At 28.5% G+C, this 20,926-nt stretch overlaps 1 protein-coding gene across 1 annotated transcript in view; it reads left to right on the forward strand.

Annotated features, from left to right (window-relative positions):
• Window positions 1-20,926, forward strand: part of LOC148235850 (uncharacterized) — a 330,699-nt gene that overhangs the window by 157,282 nt on the left and 152,491 nt on the right. The window contains exon 6 of the mRNA XM_088184836.1: window positions 4,791-4,991. Within this exon, the coding sequence (XP_088040962.1) occupies window positions 4,791-4,991 (201 nt within the window). The remainder of the gene's footprint in view (window positions 1-4,790; window positions 4,992-20,926) is intronic.

Genomic DNA, 20,926 nt, shown 5'->3' on the forward strand with positions numbered 1-20,926 from the left:
CCTTAAAAATCTTTAAAAAAAACGTCGATTTTTTATTTATATTTTCACATTTTTTTTAAGATATAACACATTTATTGTGGTGCCCCATTATTATGGCCAAGCCTGTATTATGAAGTGGTATTTGAAAATATAAAACACGGCAGTATTTTATCTTAATATAATACATACACACATGATTGAAATTCCATTTAATTTTAATCATCTCGCTTTGTTCGACATTAAACGCTTTTCGGAATAGACCACGTTCTTTCCGCGCGATCGGCCCAAACTTAATCGAACCCTTGAAACGTTTGACATTCAAATACCTACCGAACGGTGACTAATGCGCACTTCATTACTACACGTAGTAGGATACTATATTATAATAGATATGCCGCTAGCAAATTTGTCCACCTTTGTCTATTCTCGTGTCGTGTTGTGAGGCATTTATCTTTCGCGCCGTAATTACCGTCCACGGTACACAAAAGCACAGCCGGCTCGTTTTTCAACTTAAATGACCAAAGTTAATTTTAACAAATTTCGGAAAAACGAACAACCTAGGCAATAGTAGTGAAAATCCAGTGGCGAGGAAAGGCGCTCGCTCTCAGATATTTTGGTGATTAATTCCATCAAAAGCTTTCATGGTCAAGTAGCTTCTGTACCTAGGCGCCCCCGGCTCCTAGGCCTTTTTCGGCAAAAACCTAGCGCTTTCGCCCTTTATCGGCTCGCATTATCCTTCAGACTTCATTAGATCCGTCGATACATAATTACATCAGAGAGCTCCAACGATACGATTGCAGATTTGTTTGAAGTTTATTCGGATGTACTGATTGGTATTTTCCGACGCCTCCGATCAATTTTATGGGTACACAAATAAATACATACATTTTGTTTTTTTATCGATAAATATATTAATCTTGATCAAGGTAATTAAGTAGATTTTATTTATGTAAATTAAGCTCTCATTGTCATGTGATACATAAGTCGTATGAAAATACCGCCACATTCTCAGAAGATCAAATATTGGCCTTTATATAATAATTGCTTACAAAAGTCCTTCGGCGCTCCTAAAAAAGAATCATTACATGAAATGTTAAAAATAAACCATTACTCACTTTTATCTTTATCTCGACAACGCTTAAATAATATTTAATTTTCTCACGATTTTAACATACAAAAGCTCATGCTGTCGAAATCTTTAATCATACACCTAGTCATTGTGACCAATGAACCTTACCGATGCTGCAGTACTGCCATTTTTAAATGATCTCAATCATAATCGGTTCATGATAAAAATAGGAAGGACTAAAATAGTTGCGTCACGTATGCCTCCCAAACTATTTGAAGGGGTATAAGTGCATATTTGTGTCAATTAACTAAGCAACTTTTATATAGAATGAAAAAATACTTTTGTAATAAAATTAGTAATAACATACTACAGCTAGATATTCTGTTTTTTCAAAGCAGTTTTTCATTTCTCAAAAAATGCGCGATAGCTGTGAGGGAAAGTTAGTTTGAAAACAAAATTCCTTGTCCATGTTTTTCCCCAAGTATTTTAACATGATCTTCCACGCTTGATCAGAAACAACTAAGTTCTACCGAATTTAATGGTTTTACGAATATCTGATTCGACTGGTAATTTCAGAAGTTGATAATCTAATTTAATGTGTCTTTCTGATTCAATTCACTATCACCTTAAAAATCTTAAACCATCTATGGCATTTTTGAATTCGTTACTTGAATACGTATCCATAAATTTCTCAGATAGAATGTGTAGCTTATCTTACTTTCAATCCCTTGTCCCATAAAAACAGCGTGAACTACCGCAAACGTGTCTCTTTAATTATTTGCTTTGACATTTTTTCCTGTGTAAAAAATATCTATTTTTAAGAACAGTATACTAACCAAGTTTTAAAATAAATCTAATCATGTTGACCAGCGATAAAATGGTTTTAAATGATTGTATTTATAAAATATTAATTATTTTCCCTTTTATTTTATATATACTTATTTTTATTAAATCTTCTGTTGTAACCTGGCAGGCGTAAACCCAATGTGTTACAACGGGCAAATCTATACTAACTTAGTAGGTCAATCAGACATTATGAATACGTATAAGTACGTATTAACCACCAGACTAAATGTCTGGGAATCAGTGACATCTATATTATTATGTGCCATAGAATTTATAATTAATTGGTCACGGCAGCTCGGGCTGGTTTTTGATAATAATAGCGCATTTTAATAAATAAAAATTCGAGTGTCGCTGCCGGGGCTCGAACCCGCAACTTCAGAGTTACTAGTCTGAAACGTTACGGACTACGCTATTCGGATTTTATATGTAGTGCTTATTCTGAAAAAATATTTTTTGATAATTTTTCGAAAAATATGTCAAATCAAGAATTTTAATTTTTCGCGAAATTTTCTGATTTCTAAAGCATTTTATTAAGCAAATAAAATCAAATTTTATAAATATTTTTTTATTATATAAAATTAAATTTGTTATATAATAATTCAAGCATATTAAAAAATGTATCAACAATAATAAAATATATGCAGTGTGACTTTTAGTTTTTCGTCTTTTCTGTTTAATTTTAAAACGCTTTATATTTTAAAATTATACTTATTGAATGTCAACGACTAACAAGCTTTAATTTAAAAGACGGTGTCGCCTTAAACATCTCTCTCGATGCTTGCAAGCGTTCCAGGTAGTTTAACCTGTGTTCATACCTATGTATATATGTAAACACCCGACCTGAAAACGCGCGAAGCAATTTGCCCTTTCGACCTGGAAGAATAAACCTCACGCTCATGCATAATTTTATTTGAGCAGTTTATCAAAAGAATTTATAGTATTCTACCTTTATATATAAATCATTTTAATATTTTTAAAAATATTTTACTGCCGAATTACGCCGTTTATGGTAATCGATCGGCTATATTCAATTCATTGAGAAACGGCAAAAACATGGTAAGATTGAGGCAAGTTTAGAACAATGCTAGTTGGAGATTTATACGGCGAACAAAAGGCAGAACAAGAACAAAACACGCCCGTTGAAAACTTTTCTCTCCCGTTTAACCTACAAAATGGCTCTTTGGTAATCGGTTGTAGTTAAATTTAATTCAATTTTTCGACGGCGTTTGGGTTCATGAACTTCGTTAATACTATGCACTATAGTAAAGTTTATTAAACGTATAATAATAAAAAATAAGTATTATTTTTTAATTTGTGATTAAATAGTGTTGGTTTTTATCAATACCGTACTTTTTTATTATCATTTTATCTAAAAAATATAATTGTAATATATTATAAGTATTTTTTTTTGTTAAATACGTTTACAACTATCGGGCAATTAATAGTTTTTTTCTACTACTCGTCAATCGTACTGGTTTATTTTAATTTCGGTAGTTGAATTTAGGTGATTAAAGAACAGACTTGCCATAAATATATTAAATGGTGGTAATTGTAGGTATTTTATCAGTGGAAAAAAAATATTTTTTTTAATTATCTTTTCATATAGTATATATGTATATATATATATATATATTTGTATATATATATATTATATATATATAAAATAATATATACCAAAATGAATAATATAATTTTACACTACAATAAGAAACACATTTCAATAAATGTTTATGTACTTCTCAAGAGACCGAGAACACAAATTTTATTTTTTGTGTTATTTGTTAAGGATTTATTGGTGAAATATAAAAGATAAATCGTCAGATGTGCGTTTTACTGCCTGAAAACGTGCCTCTCAATATATTTAGAAACGATTATGTAAGTTGTAAAAATATAAAAGCAGTCATTTATTTAATACATTTTAAAGTTGAAAACGTACCAATTGACATAATATTGTAATTTTATTATTTAGTAAATAAAAAGTGTAATATGTAATTAAAATATAGTGCACAATCATAAAATATAATTTACGTACAGCAATAAATCATATTTTAAGATACATTATCAATGTTTTCCTTAAGTAACTTTCAACTAGAAGTTTATTAATTTTATAAAATTATTGTTTTCCTTAATAAGTTGATAAAATATTTAATTAGGTAAATTGAATTTGAACTAATTTTTGTCACTAGAAAAATAAACTATGAAAAGACGAATTAACGTATTCAATTTAAATAAACTTTGCCTATTCACATAGTTCAAAAAATCAAAATCTACGAAAAAATGGTGACTTATTTCGATTATATGAAAACTTAAAATATAATAATTAAAGCTAAAAATTTAAGCAATGTTTTTGTATAAATAATATTTTTTTTAATTTATTGACCGAAATCAGTTTGTGATACTTATGTGTCAATTTAAACAATTTTTATCACATATATGACGTATACAACTCCTGCTTTCTCTTATTTTTTTATTGTTTAATTTTTATCATTCCAAAAATAATATGGGTCGTACGATTTGATTTATTTACATTTTTTACCTTCCATAACTTTGATATTTGTTATTCACCTAAGTTCCTGAATATATATAAATCCACGCGCATATCTGAACCATACTTTATTACTCTACAATATGTTAATTCAACTACCTTTAAATGTGTTTAAAAGTTACGTCAAAACATAAAAATATGAGATAATAAATTATTTAAATTTTTTTTTTTATATGATCGGTAATTACGTTTCTTAATGACCCGAATATAAAACTATGGCAAAACAACAGCCATAAATTAAACAAAATTCGTAATCGTCTAACTATACATATATGAGCGCATGTTAGCATAAACTATTTGGCCATTAGGACAGCGGTATTTATACTAAATCGTGCTTTGTTTTGGATTCAGGGAGAGATCACTCGTTACGGGGCGCCAGGAGTTTTCGAGTGCCTCCCTTGTGCCGAGGGATGCGAAGCCTGCACCGACAATTCACCCTGTGTCGTCTCGCTCAATTGGCTCATGAGGACAGCAATTCTGGTCCTGTCGTGTGTCGTCATCTGCTGTTTGCCCATTGTGGTCTTCTTCACGTGGAAATATGGAAACGTAAAGGTTAGTGAGAGCTTAAAACAATTACGTCTAAACTCGGGAAATTTTATAATTCGAAGATTGGTTGACATACTATTGTCTCTATTCTTAATGTATACAGTAAAGCCGTTTTACTTGTTTGGTTAAGAGGGACACAAATAAATAACACACTGCAAGCACATGATGCTGCAACTGAGATTTGGTATATTCAGCACTTTCATATTTATATATTTTCTTGGCAAATATCCTTTGCATAATATAATATGTTTATATTATTTTCATGGCTTAAAGTAATTTAATAAAATTTAATAAATATAATTTGATAATAATTGAGTACAATGTTTTATATATGCTGTACTTAAAATGTAAGTAAATGTTACAGATTTCTGAGTCTAGACCTCAAATAATAGCTACATAATAAAGCTCTTTAATACAATAATTATAAAATAGATTTACATAGATACATGTATTACAACAATATTAGGTCAATAAATACGTTCAAGCTGTTAGCCAAATACAAATTATTACAAACAAATGGCTATGATTATCCAAATAAGTCTATACTATGAAAGCATTCTATTAGTACCATTGACAATTAATATACCCCTTTATATTTAACGTACAAACATTAATCACTGGTTCACTTAACGAATTCATCTGCGCCATTGTTATATTCAAACTCTATAAATCTCGGGATCAACGCAGATACAAAGCATTTTGATATTTAAATATCTATTATGACCCTCTCACTAGGGTCAACTGAGTTATTTTAAATAAAAAATCTTGTATTTTAAATGAGTAACGCAGCGAGTTTGTAATTTTCAAAACCCATTATTTTACTAAGATTTTATCTCGGGGCGTCGGCACAGAGTTTATCCATTAACTTCATACATTATTAATTTAATTTAAATTTGCGAAATTGTATCACAATGACACTCGACCCTAATATATGCCGCTCAACGTATATAAAAGAAATTGAGATAAACTCCCTTAATGTTCTATTCATATTGTTCACTCTATAATATACATGTGCGTGAATATCGCTTAAAATTAAATGCGTTACTAAATTATTACTCGAGCTTTCGCGGCTTATTAGCCACGAAAGCCTTATATGGCTTCCCGTTTCGTACCGTTTTGGGTTTCAATAGGGTCAAGTAAATGTAAGCGACTTGCCCTTTTCGGGGCGAGTTGCTTGCGTTTAAACCTAGTATCTGTGACTATTTTGAACGAAATCGGATAATCAAAACCCACAGGCTAGAGACATAGCAAGTAAGCTAATATTACAAAGCGAAATTAAGCCGCCTGATTATCTTTGATAATGAATATAATTAGTGCGCTTTACTAAGACTCGTAATATAACCACAAAGTACACTTAGATAAAGTTTTATGTTAATCGTATTTAAAATGGTTTGCTTATAAAATCTTAGTTGCATAGAAAATTAAATAATTTATATTTCATTTAATTGACAATAAATAGATAAATATATATATTTTTTTTTGTGTTGAAAACATTATTTTTAATCTTACAGATACATATTGTTATAAATAATTAAAATAACATTGTTAATTGATTGTTATATTAGTAATTAATTATTAAAATAGATATCATCGATTTACTAAGTGTCTCAACACTTACTTGAACAAGTTGTTTACCCAGTTGTAAAGCATTGGGCTAACGTCTGTCACATTACAACATTTACAAATAATAAATATCGGTTGTTTCTTGGCTAAAGTCAATTTAAATCTTACATATTTAATAACATATAATTTAAAATATTTAATATTGCAAAGCTGTTGATGAAATATTTAGTGGTTTGAAGTGAAGCTTATAAAAACATGTTTTAAATATAAATAATATATATTTTATATACCTAATTTAATTATTAATTATATACAAATTTTGTTGAAAATGTTACAATAGGTTCCATTAGCGAACAGCGTGCTATTCAAATTAAATACAATGGCGAACACTTCTTATCACATTTGACCACCTAATTTAAGACGTTGAATTATGTAAAGCTTACAAATTGTAAAATACAACTTATTTTCATTATAGTATTTCATAAATCCTTGTATAATACTAAGACATTAAAAAGCTTGTACAGTAAAACATTAGGCTACTAGATTTTTTAACTAAAAAAATCACTATAATAATTATAATGAGTATTATAAACTCCATAATTCAGAATTTAAAAAAAAAAAAAAAAGGCATGCTAATAATATCATTTTCTTATCTAATTGCTAATCGTCACTCTGCCATTAACTTATACGTAAATGCATTTTTTTTAATAAATATATTTTCGAACATCTCTCTCAGATGTGTAAAACTCCCATCATTCTTTATATAAACGAGGCGATGGTGCAAAACCTCAGCCGAGTGCCTGGGGCGATATATCAAAAGTTAACCGAGAGAGAGCATCTGCTACGAACTAAGCGAAATTGTCTTACCGAACGGAGGAAGGCGGTCGTAAACAAAATAAATTGATTTTGACGTGACAACGCCATCGGGTTCGTTTTTCGCACCAAATTTAGGTCATCCGATGATTACTGTCGGAAAGTTAGCTACCTTATACCTATCGAATAATAAATCTGGTCCACTGGGAGAGCAAAAAAAGTAATTCAATTGACGATAGACTAAAAGTAAATTTTAAAATCTATGGAATATTTTTTTTTAATCATAAAAGTCAAACTTACTAAGCCATTAAAATTACAATGTCTAATACCAGTACATAAACCTTAACAATATTTTATTACAGAATGTTGTTTTATTTTTGTATAGTTTTTCAAAATATTAGTTTTTAAAAATATAAATTTGCAAGACCCTGGCATTTTTAAATGATAATTTATATTGACACTTAATTTTACATATTTACAGTTTTACATATATATAATTCATAACAATTTTTAATGTTATAAATTACTATTTACATTATTTTATTAAAAAAAATATTCAAAAGTTGTATAAAATATATCATAACTATTGTCAAATTTTATCCTAAAATTAAATCTCTAATGTTGTTTTAAATACTTGATTATTAAAGCAATAAATGGTATTGTATGTATGGTGTTTAAGTAAAGTATCAGAATAACATTTTTAAACATAATTTCTAATAATTTAAACAGAGAAGATTACAGTATGTAAATTAAAAGAACAACTTTATTTTACAAATGTTTTAATTAACGAACGATTAAGGTGATATGTTTTACTTCTAATAGGCAATCTATAAAAAACGTTTGCCAATCACTGATAAAAATTATATTCATAAGTAAAATTTACAAAATACAACTTTTAAGTGAGACACCAGACTGAAATCATGGTCTGTAATTCAGTAACATCTATTATTTATTAATTAAAATCTATTATTATAACTTGAAATTAATATATATCATTATATACGGCTTTGTTTGATCTGATTTTAATTATTAATCATAATAATTATTTGTGAGTTTATTTAAATCTAGAAAAATCTTATATCTTATAATTATATAATAATCACAGATTTCGATCTCTCAGAGGCGTTTGAAATTAAAAGCACTATATAAGATGTAGTCAGATAATTACTAAAACATTATGCGATTTAGTTAAACCTCGGTATTCGATTGAAATGAAATATAATAGCAATTTAATAACGAATCCCAAAATAGTGTTTCTTAAAGAAGTAGTAGTTTATAAATTCGTGATCATTTTTATACGGAAAATGACGGTTTATGGCTAGGGTTCTTAATCTAGATTCAAGAGCCACTTGAGAGAGTCTGTGGAAAGATTTTTAATGTTATTTTTTATTTTTGAGTATTGTTAAAGCATAATTAGATATTAAAAAAAAAATATGAAATATACATAGTATTTACTCTATAAGTAACCCATTCTTTTTCATACAAATATATGTTCAATTTCAACAACATTAGGTCTCGCACCTGCTCTTTTTATTAAAAACAGTTTTTAACATTGTTAAAAGAGTACATCGGTAAATAAATACCTAGTAATATAGATACCCTTTCACTTTCTACTTTTATGAAATTCATATAACTCAAACTTGGCGGTCTTAGGAATTGACACAACCTTTTAAATACACACTGCAAGCACAACAATACTATTAGCTGTGTATCTTTGCTATTTGAATAAATATTTCAGCATAAATACTGAGTCGTTGAATGCTAAGGGATTTTTAGTACTTACTACTTTGCAATAATTTGCGTGAAGATGGGCACAAATTTGATGATAATCCGCGTATTTGTCAGGATGTGACCCTGGGGGGTGGTGGTCGTTAACGAGCCACGTACGAACGGGGGTACTAATTACTTGGTTAGAAACGTGCGTTCGTACCAAGATGGTATCTCCGATTGCCTAGATGAAATTTTCACTAATTGGAAAACGCTTGAATCGCATTTTTTTACCCTCTCCGACTCCCTATCGCTAAACATGATACGCCGGAATTGGAAAGTTGGATAAAAAATATATGTATGTCTGGAGGCAAAGTGGATCTGGATTCTGCGAATGTGCTATTAAAACACGGGTAACGCGAAACGTCGACGACGCTTGATTACTTTCCAATGTAAATAAATTTTTATAAAGTTTTTTTCCAAAATATATAGTATTCAAACGAGAAAAATATATTTTTTAGCATATGTTACGCCTAGAATCAATCATTTTCTTCTGAGTAAAATGCAAATAATACATTGAACTTCATTGGTAATATTTTTTTTTATTTATTTATATTCAAATAACCGAAGAATTATTATAAAATTGTTAATATGCTCTTATGTAATATTAGTTTATGTATTTTCTGTAAAGAAACTAACTTTAATGTACTCTGTTTGCGTTAACACAGTCAGTTCGAGAACTATCCATTTCATCATTATTCATAATTAAGAAAGAAATGGCAAGTTTGGATATACGCCTCTACTATTAACTATTCGACATACTTATCATTTAATAGGTGATTATTTATAGTAAATATTGCTTGTAAAAAATCTTGAAAATATGTTTGATAAACTATTACTAGTTATTAACTTTATTATATTTAGCGAGGTAATGCCGTTTTTTTCAATTTCATCTTAGATTTGAAATATATATTATATTAAATATTATAAAATAAAACCATTTTATTATATTTTTAATTATATTTTAAAAAGTTAAAGTAAGACTTAAATATCTAAAGCTTTACATAAAGCATATTTAAACGCTTATTTTTTATATATTGCTCTATTTAATTTACAATATATAAAAAATAAATAAAAAAATGATATAGACTGTTACAATACAAATATATATTATTTAAAACCCATTTCACCCCTAAAGTGTTTATGTATATGTGCCCCTAGAATTGAAATCTCCTTCGAACGAGATTATCGGACCTTCGACCCACGTAAGGACCTAATATACATATATAATTCAATATCATTATAAATGATACATTTTTACTTATTAAAAGGATTTTCTAATGAAACGGATTCGAAACAGCACGAACGTAACCTAATGGATTTTATGGAAGTGGAAAAATTTACTCATGCGCGATCGAGGCTTTTTTCTCATACAAAAGGTTAACTCTCCGCGTAGAGTTTACGGTTGGAAAAAAAACGAAACAAATCAATGTCGGATTCGTGAAAATTTCATCCTAACTGAAAGTGTACCAGATTTATGTTGTATATACATAGGACGCTCCCTTTTTATACATGAAAAAAGTTTAACCTTTTAAGGTCCGGTCACGTCAAAAACTTTTCAGGACTCGGATTAAACTTGCATGGAAACGTGAAAGGGTCTTCGACCATTTTTAAGCGTTTCCGTGCATCTGTGCAGTGTTGTGAATAAATCAAAGTGGATGGTATTTTTAATAGCAAAACGTGTTTATATTTTAAATGTTTTGTTGTTATACTAGCACAATAGGCTATTTATATATTATATTATAAAGAAAGATCTTTTGCTGATTATTGTATTATTTTAATACTCATTGATCATGATCTTAGTCTTTAGACTGAACAGCGTGATCGAGCGTGAACATTTAAATTAGGTCGTTCTTAGTGACATATTGATTGTTAAATGTAATTATGGTTTAAAATTAATGAAATATATGTCACTGATCTACAGACTCTGTTTGTTGGTAGTTCAATTTGTTGATATTTACATACATAATCCTTATGCTTTTGATTTTTATGAAATTTTAATTTTGATCAAACATTGCAGATCAGGAGTCCTAAATATCAATAATCTCCCGAATAGACAAGCGTTACGATTGTTTTTGTTCTGCAAATCCATTAATTTAAAATTGATTTTGCATCCTCCATTTATGAAATAATGTATTAAAACATTACAGATACACTAGAAAAGCCAAACATATCACAATTGCATGAGATTAACGAAATTTAGTTTCGATGTTTATGTATCGATATAATTAATAATACAAACTCACCTTATCAGTAAAAAATAATTAAAGATTTTAAAAGTTGACTGTTTTTCTATATAGTATTTATACCTCGAGTTAATGAATTTCTGTGGCAATTAAATGTTGTTGGGTTATAATTATATGTACCGATAATTAAACCTAAGATTTACGAGTATAATAATATGTAGTAAAAGTTACAAATTAATTGTGGCAACACACACACATTGTTCTCAGATTTACACATAGAACACCTTGAAAGTTCGCGGTTTCGTGGTAATGCCAAAGTTATACCGTGAATTAGCATTATTTCATGTACCTATATTACTTGTGGTGTGTCACGCAAAATATAATACAACACATTTAACTTTTTAGAGACAAGAGATGTCCCGTGGACCTTCTGTGTTTATTTATGAAAATATAAGGTCTCCTGTTAGTAATGATAATTTCGTTTACTACTCTGTACGTCGAATTCTTGTTATTTTCGGTCGGACCCTCAACATTTGTATACGCACACGCAATAATAATAATAACAATTATATAAACAGCGTTTACCAAGTTAAACTCATTGAATGGACCAGCGATGGCAAACTTTATTCCGCAGGTGGGTGAGAAATGTATTTTAATTTTGTAGCATCAAAGCTTTCAAATCTGAACAACAAAAATAAATTTGAAGGAGAATTGCTAAGTAAATATCAATCTGTTTTTAAAATAAAAAATACATCTTATCATCAAGTATTTTGTACGCATATTAATTCGAGTATCTTTATCTTGCTATTTGGATCACAAACTTTAACAAACTGTTTTTGATTATTTTTATTAATAATTAATCTAGCCTTTTCCCTTTAATATCTTATTCTTCAGATACTATAATTTAATATTTAATTAATTATGGTTCTTGTACGTATATTTTTGTATATGTGTAAGATCAATCGTGAGAACATAACACAAAAAACAACACAATTGCGTGTCGTAGAAGTTTTAGAACCGCTGACATAATAAACACGCATACACATAGTTTTCCTACATAGTCCCCAAACGGGAATTAATTACATCAAACTCAATTTTCGAAACAATTATTTTGCTCCGCGGTTACCGGCAGAAGGATTCGCGTAATCTTATTAAATAGGCGCCGATGAAATTTGCGCGATGTGTGTGGGTCCGGGGATTAGGAAAATTGTAATCGCTGCCCCCCTCGATGTACCGATGTATAAGGGGAACTTTGAATTTTATCAGAGGGTTTTGAGTGTGTGTGTGCGTACTTTGAACGCGTTAAGCCGCAAAATTCAACGAAATTTACTTTGTGAGGTACGATTAATTTTCAAAAACAAGTGTTGAATTTGCCGAATGTGGGTGCTATAAAAAAGTTTACGCGAAAGAGAAAAGCACTCTGTTGTGCAAAATAATGATTTTTATCATCAATCATCTGATTCTTTCGTGTGATATTATTTATATGGGCGAGGATGAGATTGAAGCCTTGTAAGGACGCCCTTTAAATGCCTTACAAGGACGAGACTTAACGCCTGTGTTGCGTCTCTTGTGGGTTATTATATAAACATATTCGAACTTCGACTAAAACATATTTTGATATACAGGTCACAGACCGACAAAATATTAGGCGAAATAATTTTACATTAAACAGTGTGGATAAATTAGTTGATAGAAAAATACCTCTTTTGACCCTTTATAATTTTTTTAAGTTATTTTGTTAAAACAAACGTTATGGCTTTAGGCTAGTATCAATTTATAGCGATTTTTTATCATGAATTAGGAATTATATTCAATAATACGATGTTAATTCATACCTAATAAAATTATTATAAACCAGAAACTTGTGTTAAAAAATGTTAATGTAATGTAACAAACGTTTATATTAAGATATCCAGAAGTAATGTTATTTATTAATAAAACTCCGTATTTTTAATTTTTTCAATATAATAATATTTTCATCGTTTTACATAATCATTCACCGTTCTAATGAATTTTTACAGCCGTTATTGTGATAATTTTCTGGTTAAAAAATCAAGCAATTAATACGATTTCACTTATTCCAGTTAATTTAATATTTTTCTCTTAAAAAATGTTTTATTGAAAGAAACAATTACTTTTTCTAACACCATATCTTAACATTTAAATAATAAACAATTTCTTTGTACTCCCACCATACACAAAGAAAAACATTTTTATGGTTCAATCCGAATTTAAGGATTACAATTTCTCTTTTCTGCGTAATATAACCATTGTTTTCTTGTTTTTCTGTTGTCTCTTTTAAAATAAAAACCAATTTTTGTCTGTAATTGTAATTTTTTTGTTAAGGAATTTCTGTAATTGTTATATTTCGCAAAAGAGTACATATGTTGCTTTTTGTTATTTTGTAGTAATCGGAAAATTCATGGAAAATTAAAAAACTCAATATGTCGTCATAAATTGCACAAATATTTTTATATAGCAGCTGTTGTATTTATTTAATATAAAATATTTACAATATGCAGATCCGCAAAACTTTTTTAAAGGACGAATTTCTCTCATTATTTCCTAATCAATGATGCTCACTATTTACCAGTCTGAAGTTAACTATTTTTTAAAACTGTATGTTGAAAAACCGTCATTGTTTTACAATTACCCTAACATAAAATATATACGGATATATTATTGTTGTGTTTAAATGTTTTGTAATTATAATCTGAATAATCAAAAAATCTCGAATCGAATATATGTACTATAGGAGAGCAACTTAAAAAAATTGTCTGTAATTTATTAATGTAAAAAACATGCTAATGTAAAAGGGTAAAATGGCATACCATCAATCTTAAATTTTTAATGACTTAGAAAAAGAGATTAAGTGAAACAGTGGCTAATATGACATATATAGTTTTTTTTATATCATTTTTAATTCAATACGATAATTAATATTACGTACAAATCATATTACTAGCTTATAAATATTTTCATGCTTAAATTTAATATATAGGAGTAAAAGTGAACATTTGTAGTAACAGTTCAAAGAGAAAAACTAGAGTACCTTAAAAAAAATTTTTCAAAAGAAAAATGAAAAACAATGGACTAAGTTCTAATTTAAATATAGAACCAATGCTTTATATTCTTTAGCCTCCAAAGTAATATGTGCTTTAGCATGTTGTGCTCATATTTACACTTGAAGTTTTTTTATCGTTGTCTCGAAATATTTTTGTAGTAAATGACAATGCTCTTCAACATTTTTTTAGTTTAATTAAATACTTAATTTCATTATTTAACCTAACTTTTTCTATACTGAATTATTTCAAAAAGTTTAAGTAATAGTTTAACGTTATGATTTTTAATCTTGCCAAATTCTAATGCTAATAATAATAATTAGTCTAGCGCGTAATACTGTATATGACTTAATATAACTACACAATGTTTTTCATGTAGTTTTTATTTATAGTTCAGGTTTTATTAAATAAATAAAAGATGATTTCTAATATCAAAGAATCACTGAATATGTATTAGGGTAATTTTCTTACAAAAGAGTAACCCAATATTTAACCGTTTGGTTCAATTAAGAGTCTCCACATAACCACCGTCGCGAGATGCGTTATGAGCTCGCTCTGAAACTTTCTAATTTCAATAAGGACCTGTGACATTTACGGGCTCATGCTTTGGAATTTACAATTAAAATTTTCACAGTCACAGCATTCGCGAGATTTACGAGCCGAGCAGAGAGAGCAAGAGTAATGTGTTTTTAAACTTATTTTCGAACGTTTATATACACCGGTGAAGGCTTTACGTCTTTGCCAGCTCGCGATTGGACATGTGCGAGTGAAAGAAATTTCCCCGTGTGATTTACGTTAATATATATTTATATTTACATACATACATGTGTATATAATACATTATGTTAATATAGGATATGTAGACTACCAATGTCTACATATTCTCGCAAATAAATTATGCCACATTAACTTAGAAAACCCTGAAATAATATTCGGCGATTATCAAAATACGTTTCATTTCATTAGATTCACACGACGCGACAGCATAATTTATACTTATGGCTTAAAGTTACAACATCTGTTAATAAACAAATTAATTATATATATGGTACAAATAAAAGTACTTGAAAATTGAATCATGGTTAACCGCATACATAACAATGAAAAGCTTTAACGCTGTAAGGCCGCCTAACAGATCCCTTAGAGACTAATTGTGGGATGAGATAAGGAGATACGTATCTTGGGTGCTATTTAATCTTGTGTTCAAAGCTCTGAAAAGAAAATTAAATTTTAATTTTCACGGTATTCAAATATACATCAATCTGCAACATACGCACTGTCTAATATTGAAAGAGAAAAAGTATTTTCTATATTCTTTGAACTATCCATATTCAATATAGTGTGTAATTGTTATTACTTGCGATTGCAAAAAAACAGAAATAACGATCATAACTTAAATAAGTGTTATCACAGCTGAAAAAGACTGCGATACAATCATAAACTAAAAGGCCTCATATATTGAGAAATAAGAGGTAGAAGCTACGCCATAGAAGCTTAGCAATCAAAATAAAACTAAATAGTATCTAACAAAGAGCACAAGATGTATAGATTGTATCAAAGAGTACATAATAATATTAGGAAGTGAATTGAAATTCTAAGCAAAAGACAAAAGAGAAACCAGAATGGTGGTGACTAAAAATACAGTTAGTAATTCAAAAAAAGTAACTTAGTATTCGGGATATATAAAATAAATCTTTACAACTTTATTATGAGTATATCTAAAATGCTTAAAATTATTTCTATTGTATTAGATCACCTTTGCCCGTTTTTTTACGACTAATGTTGATTAATCATTTTACTTTAAAATAAAACCATAGGTTTTCTAATTTTATTTTTAATTAAATATTATACATATGTACTACCCTTTTTAAGAATACAAAAAACTAAGTAAAAATTTTAAATTAATGTTTATTACGAATATCTGCAAAAAAAATACAAGTTGGTTTTTAAAGTTATATCTAGTATATTACATATATTATATAGCAAATTTAGTGTTATTACTACAGTAAAATACATTTTATTGTATTAATATCACTGAATATAAAGTTTTGGTATATATATGGTCGGATGGTCATTTTGTGTAATGCAACACTAGGAAATGTAACTTTTCACTTAACAAATCGCGTTAATCTAATGTGGTATGTCATCCAAAAGCTTAGTGGAAACTTTCTTCCCCGAAGGGACGGTTACTAATGAGGCGCACTTCAACATGCTTCCGGAATTTATTAGTTGTATGAACATGGATTAATTTTATCATATTAAATAGTAAAAAGGTGCTATAAATCTTTATTATTAATATATTGTTATTAGAAACTTATAAATATTATATTTGCAATAAAAAGTGTTTATAAATCACAATTTCAACCCATAAACATTATTTTTTTAGTAGCTTCAGCGGATTATAATAAATCGCATTTATATGATTTTCAAACATTTAATTTGCTAACTACAACGGAGATATAATATCTCAAATTAGTAAAATACTCATTTTTTATTTATTTTGGGTCATGACGCGTACTTTGCAACTCTAGCTGTTAAAAAGTTTTTCGTAGTAGTGTCCCATTTTTTAAAACGCTTTATAAAGTACCGACTATGAATGTGAATAGAAATGTGGTTTAATTGATTAACAGGACATTAAAATAAATATTTACATATCATTTTTAAATTTATATTATTAAAAAATTCATAATGTTTATATTGATTATTAGAAAATACATACAGAACAAATAATAAAAGTTTGTTTATGATGGTGTAGGATTTTTTTCTGCTGTATATATACAACATATTGACAAAAAAATTTTGTCAACTATAAAAATATTGTTACAGTAAAAAAATAAATATGCGTTTTTGCGACCTTTATAAGTTATTACCGCTTGGGAATAAATTAAATCTCTTTTCATAAACTTTTTCAAAACGTAAAATATTTTTTCACGTAGTCTTTTTGGTAAAAAATGTAGTAATATTATTGAAGAATTATATATGATTCACGTATACACTAAAAAAAAATTAGAGCTCTAAAATAAGCTAACATATATAAAATAATTTGTACGTATCATCAAACTTTTTATAATGTTAATACTTATTAATGACCAGACAAAGTTTATAAACATAAAACTTAGTAAATATATACGACTGGCTAAGATTAAAATCAGTCTACGGTTTTTTGGGTTATCGCTGTACCTTTTATATACGTAGACTAGGCTAATTGAAGTTAGAAAGAACTTGTAGCTATAAATGACATAGTCGATTGCTTGATCTGTACTATATTGCCTAGCGAAATTATACCACAAAAAATTCTTTGCTGTTCGTCCAATATTTCGGCCTTTCAATAATTATAAAAATCTATATAAACAAATATTTTTTTATTGCTGTATACCTGAGATTTATTTTAAAGTGCAAAAGTTTATTTTGTCGTAACAGATATTGTGTTTTTTTTAGCAGTATGCCCTTGACGAAATATGTGTATTGTCAATAGACATCCTACAAAATGCGACTCACTTTTTATGTGATAAATTGTTAATATACGTTTTATAATATTATAATTAATTTTTAGCAGGCCTTTAAAGTTGTACAATAAGGGGGTCATTTAAGCTGGGTAAAAATACCTTGGGTGTGATAAGACGTAATAAGACGCATTATATTAAGTGCAAGCTATTGTATTATACAATATGCATTGTTCGTGAGCTTTATCTTATTGACTTCGTTGACATTTAAAATCCCATTCTATTATAAATATATAATTAAATAACAATTTAGTTGTTATAATCTCATATATTTAATGATTATAAAGAGATACGCATGTTTTATTGGACTATCTAGGCTCACAAACGACACTTTTTCGACTTCTGCGTATTATTTTTATTAACATAAAAGCGTTTATATGTATGTACTACTTATATTGCTTTTATTTTGTGTTTAACCAACGAAGGCCGCATCCCATCAATATAATTATACCGAACTTCATAATAATTATAACTAATTGAAAATTTTCATATAGGAAACTTTGTGTTCAATAATCCATGCTTTCGTCGTACAGCATTTTCGTGCAAAGTTCGCGCGCAAAGTGCCACCGTTTACAGCCGAATGGAACTTTCGAATCCATTATCCATTATAAGGGGCTTTATCGAGTTAAATGAACGTCGTTAAAAATGGCGCGACACCTTCTCTTCTGATCTGGCCGTGTAAAATATTCGCGTTAAGTGTTTAGATAGGGCACCTGAACCGGATCCGACCGCGGTTAGTGCCCGAAACTTGTGTCGTTAGTGTAAGATTTGCAACGAAGTGCCTACCACAAACCTTAGGAAACTCATTCAATAGTGAACCCGATAGGCTTCGATGAGAAATATAAATATAATAATTTTTAGAATACTGACTGAAGATAAATATTGTGGCCAACATTTGAGGAAGTGCTGAGAGCCATAAAAAGGGTAAAGAATAATAAATCACCAAAGAGTGACGGTATACAAGAATAAATTTTCAAGTAAAGAGGAGATAATTTCCTTAACATCATACATGACTTAATAATACAAATATAGAAAATAGAAGAAATTCTAAAAGGTGGAACATATTTTACGCCTTTTCGATTGTAAGAAAATGCGATTTAAAATAAAATATATAATTAAAAATACCTGCATGTTAGATCAGTTGTGAAAGTCAATTAGTAATACCTGATGGAGTTCGAATGTTTTTAATAATTTCAATTGCGTATAAAAAAAAATTACAGCATATTTAATATATTATTTTTATATGATTTCGATCAATCATTAAGTTTTTAAACTTATTATGAGTACTTTTGCAAACTTTCCTTCATAGCATAAGTACTATAATTAAAGGTTGAAATATATAATAAACTACATAGAACGATAATAAAATATAGATTAAGTAAAATAATTAATAAAAATATTTAAATCTCACACATAGCGCAATTGCGGCTCGCGAGCCGCATATGGCTCTTTACTATTTTTAATGCGGCTCCGAAAATAATTCAAAACTACAAAGATTAACATCTTAAATTCCAAGTTCAAGTCACACAATAGAACAGCGTATTACTGAAATCAGTAAAGACTCTTGAGTTTAAGATAAAAACTGGTTTAAAAACCTGTGTAGCATTCAGTTTGACTCTTGACGAAGCAATATATATTCAAGATAATCCGCAGTAACCTCTGTTTATTTGTTATGTTTCTGCAGAAGTAATTATAAAAAAATAAATGCTCAATTTAGTAGCACTCAAAGAATCAACTCACGGTGTCAATGATATCAAAAATGCACTTGGCACAATATTGAACAATGCTGATGTATCTCTTAACAAACTAGTGTAGCAACTGACGAAGCACTTACAATGCAATATAAAAATATAGACTCAACTCGAAGATATTGACTAAATATGTAATTTAATTTAAACATTTGCAATTTTCAAACTAAGAAAATTAAATGATTTGAGAACGAAGATAAAAAAATTTATGAATATTGAGGAATGGTAAAATGATCTGTACAAAATATATTTATATAAATATAACAATTATTTAAAAAAAACTGTTATTCATTGTTTTTGATTCCATCGAAAAAATATTATTGCGGCTCTTCAGTCTTTGATATTCTTGTATGTGGCTCATACTGGCATAAATTTTGGCCACCCCTGCTATATATATATATATATAATATATACATATAAATCTTATTAGACGAGATTGACAAATGGATGAAATTGACAGATTAATATTGAGTTTTGTTGAATGTGTGACACCAGTATAATCCAGGTACTCACATGAAAGAAAGTGTCAAACGAATATAATAGATACGCCTGCTAAAAAAGCTAATAAGGGTTGTATATTGAATGACGATGCTGATGCCTACGCACCAGGAACTAATTTCATTCCGGATTCAATGGTTTATTTGGCGATATGGAAAAAAAATCAATAACCTGCCGGAATTCTGTTATTTCCCGAATTATATGGAGAGCGTCCTGTTTGCGTCGATATTTTTCAAAAACTTCCGCTCTTTAATTCTTCCGGTTCATATTTAGCTTTAAAAATATCCAGACACACACGCTTACGATTTTGATTAAAACATAATACCAAAAGAGTGCGCGTTTTTACTATATCATAGTTCCATGAGCGTATAATCTGCAGTTATTATGCAAATTTAAAATATGCACCCGCACGTGAAAGTTAAAATTTATGCGCGCTTCAGTTATAGAGTAAAATTTGAAAAAAAAACTGTCGGGTAAAATAAACTTTATGGTTGGTTTACAGTATTTTTTAACCATGTGTGTTTTTAAAATGTGCTTTTATATTTAATAAAATATTAATTTGCATATATTATTTTCAGACTATAGTGGTTTGAACATACACGTTAATTGCTAATATACTTTATTACAAAAATTATACATACGCCCATATGTATGAAAATTGTATATTTTTTTATTAAGGTAAATAAAGACTTACTTATTTAATAGGCTACAATTAAATATATTTCATCACAATATTAAACACATTTGCTTATATTATATTAGAATATATATTTACAATGTATAATTATATTACAAAAAAAC

Source organism: Plectrocnemia conspersa, unplaced genomic scaffold (assembly GCF_051122295.1).
Source record: "Plectrocnemia conspersa isolate PC_06_02 unplaced genomic scaffold, ASM5112229v1 ptg000004l, whole genome shotgun sequence".
Taxonomy (NCBI): domain Eukaryota; kingdom Metazoa; phylum Arthropoda; class Insecta; order Trichoptera; family Polycentropodidae; genus Plectrocnemia; species Plectrocnemia conspersa.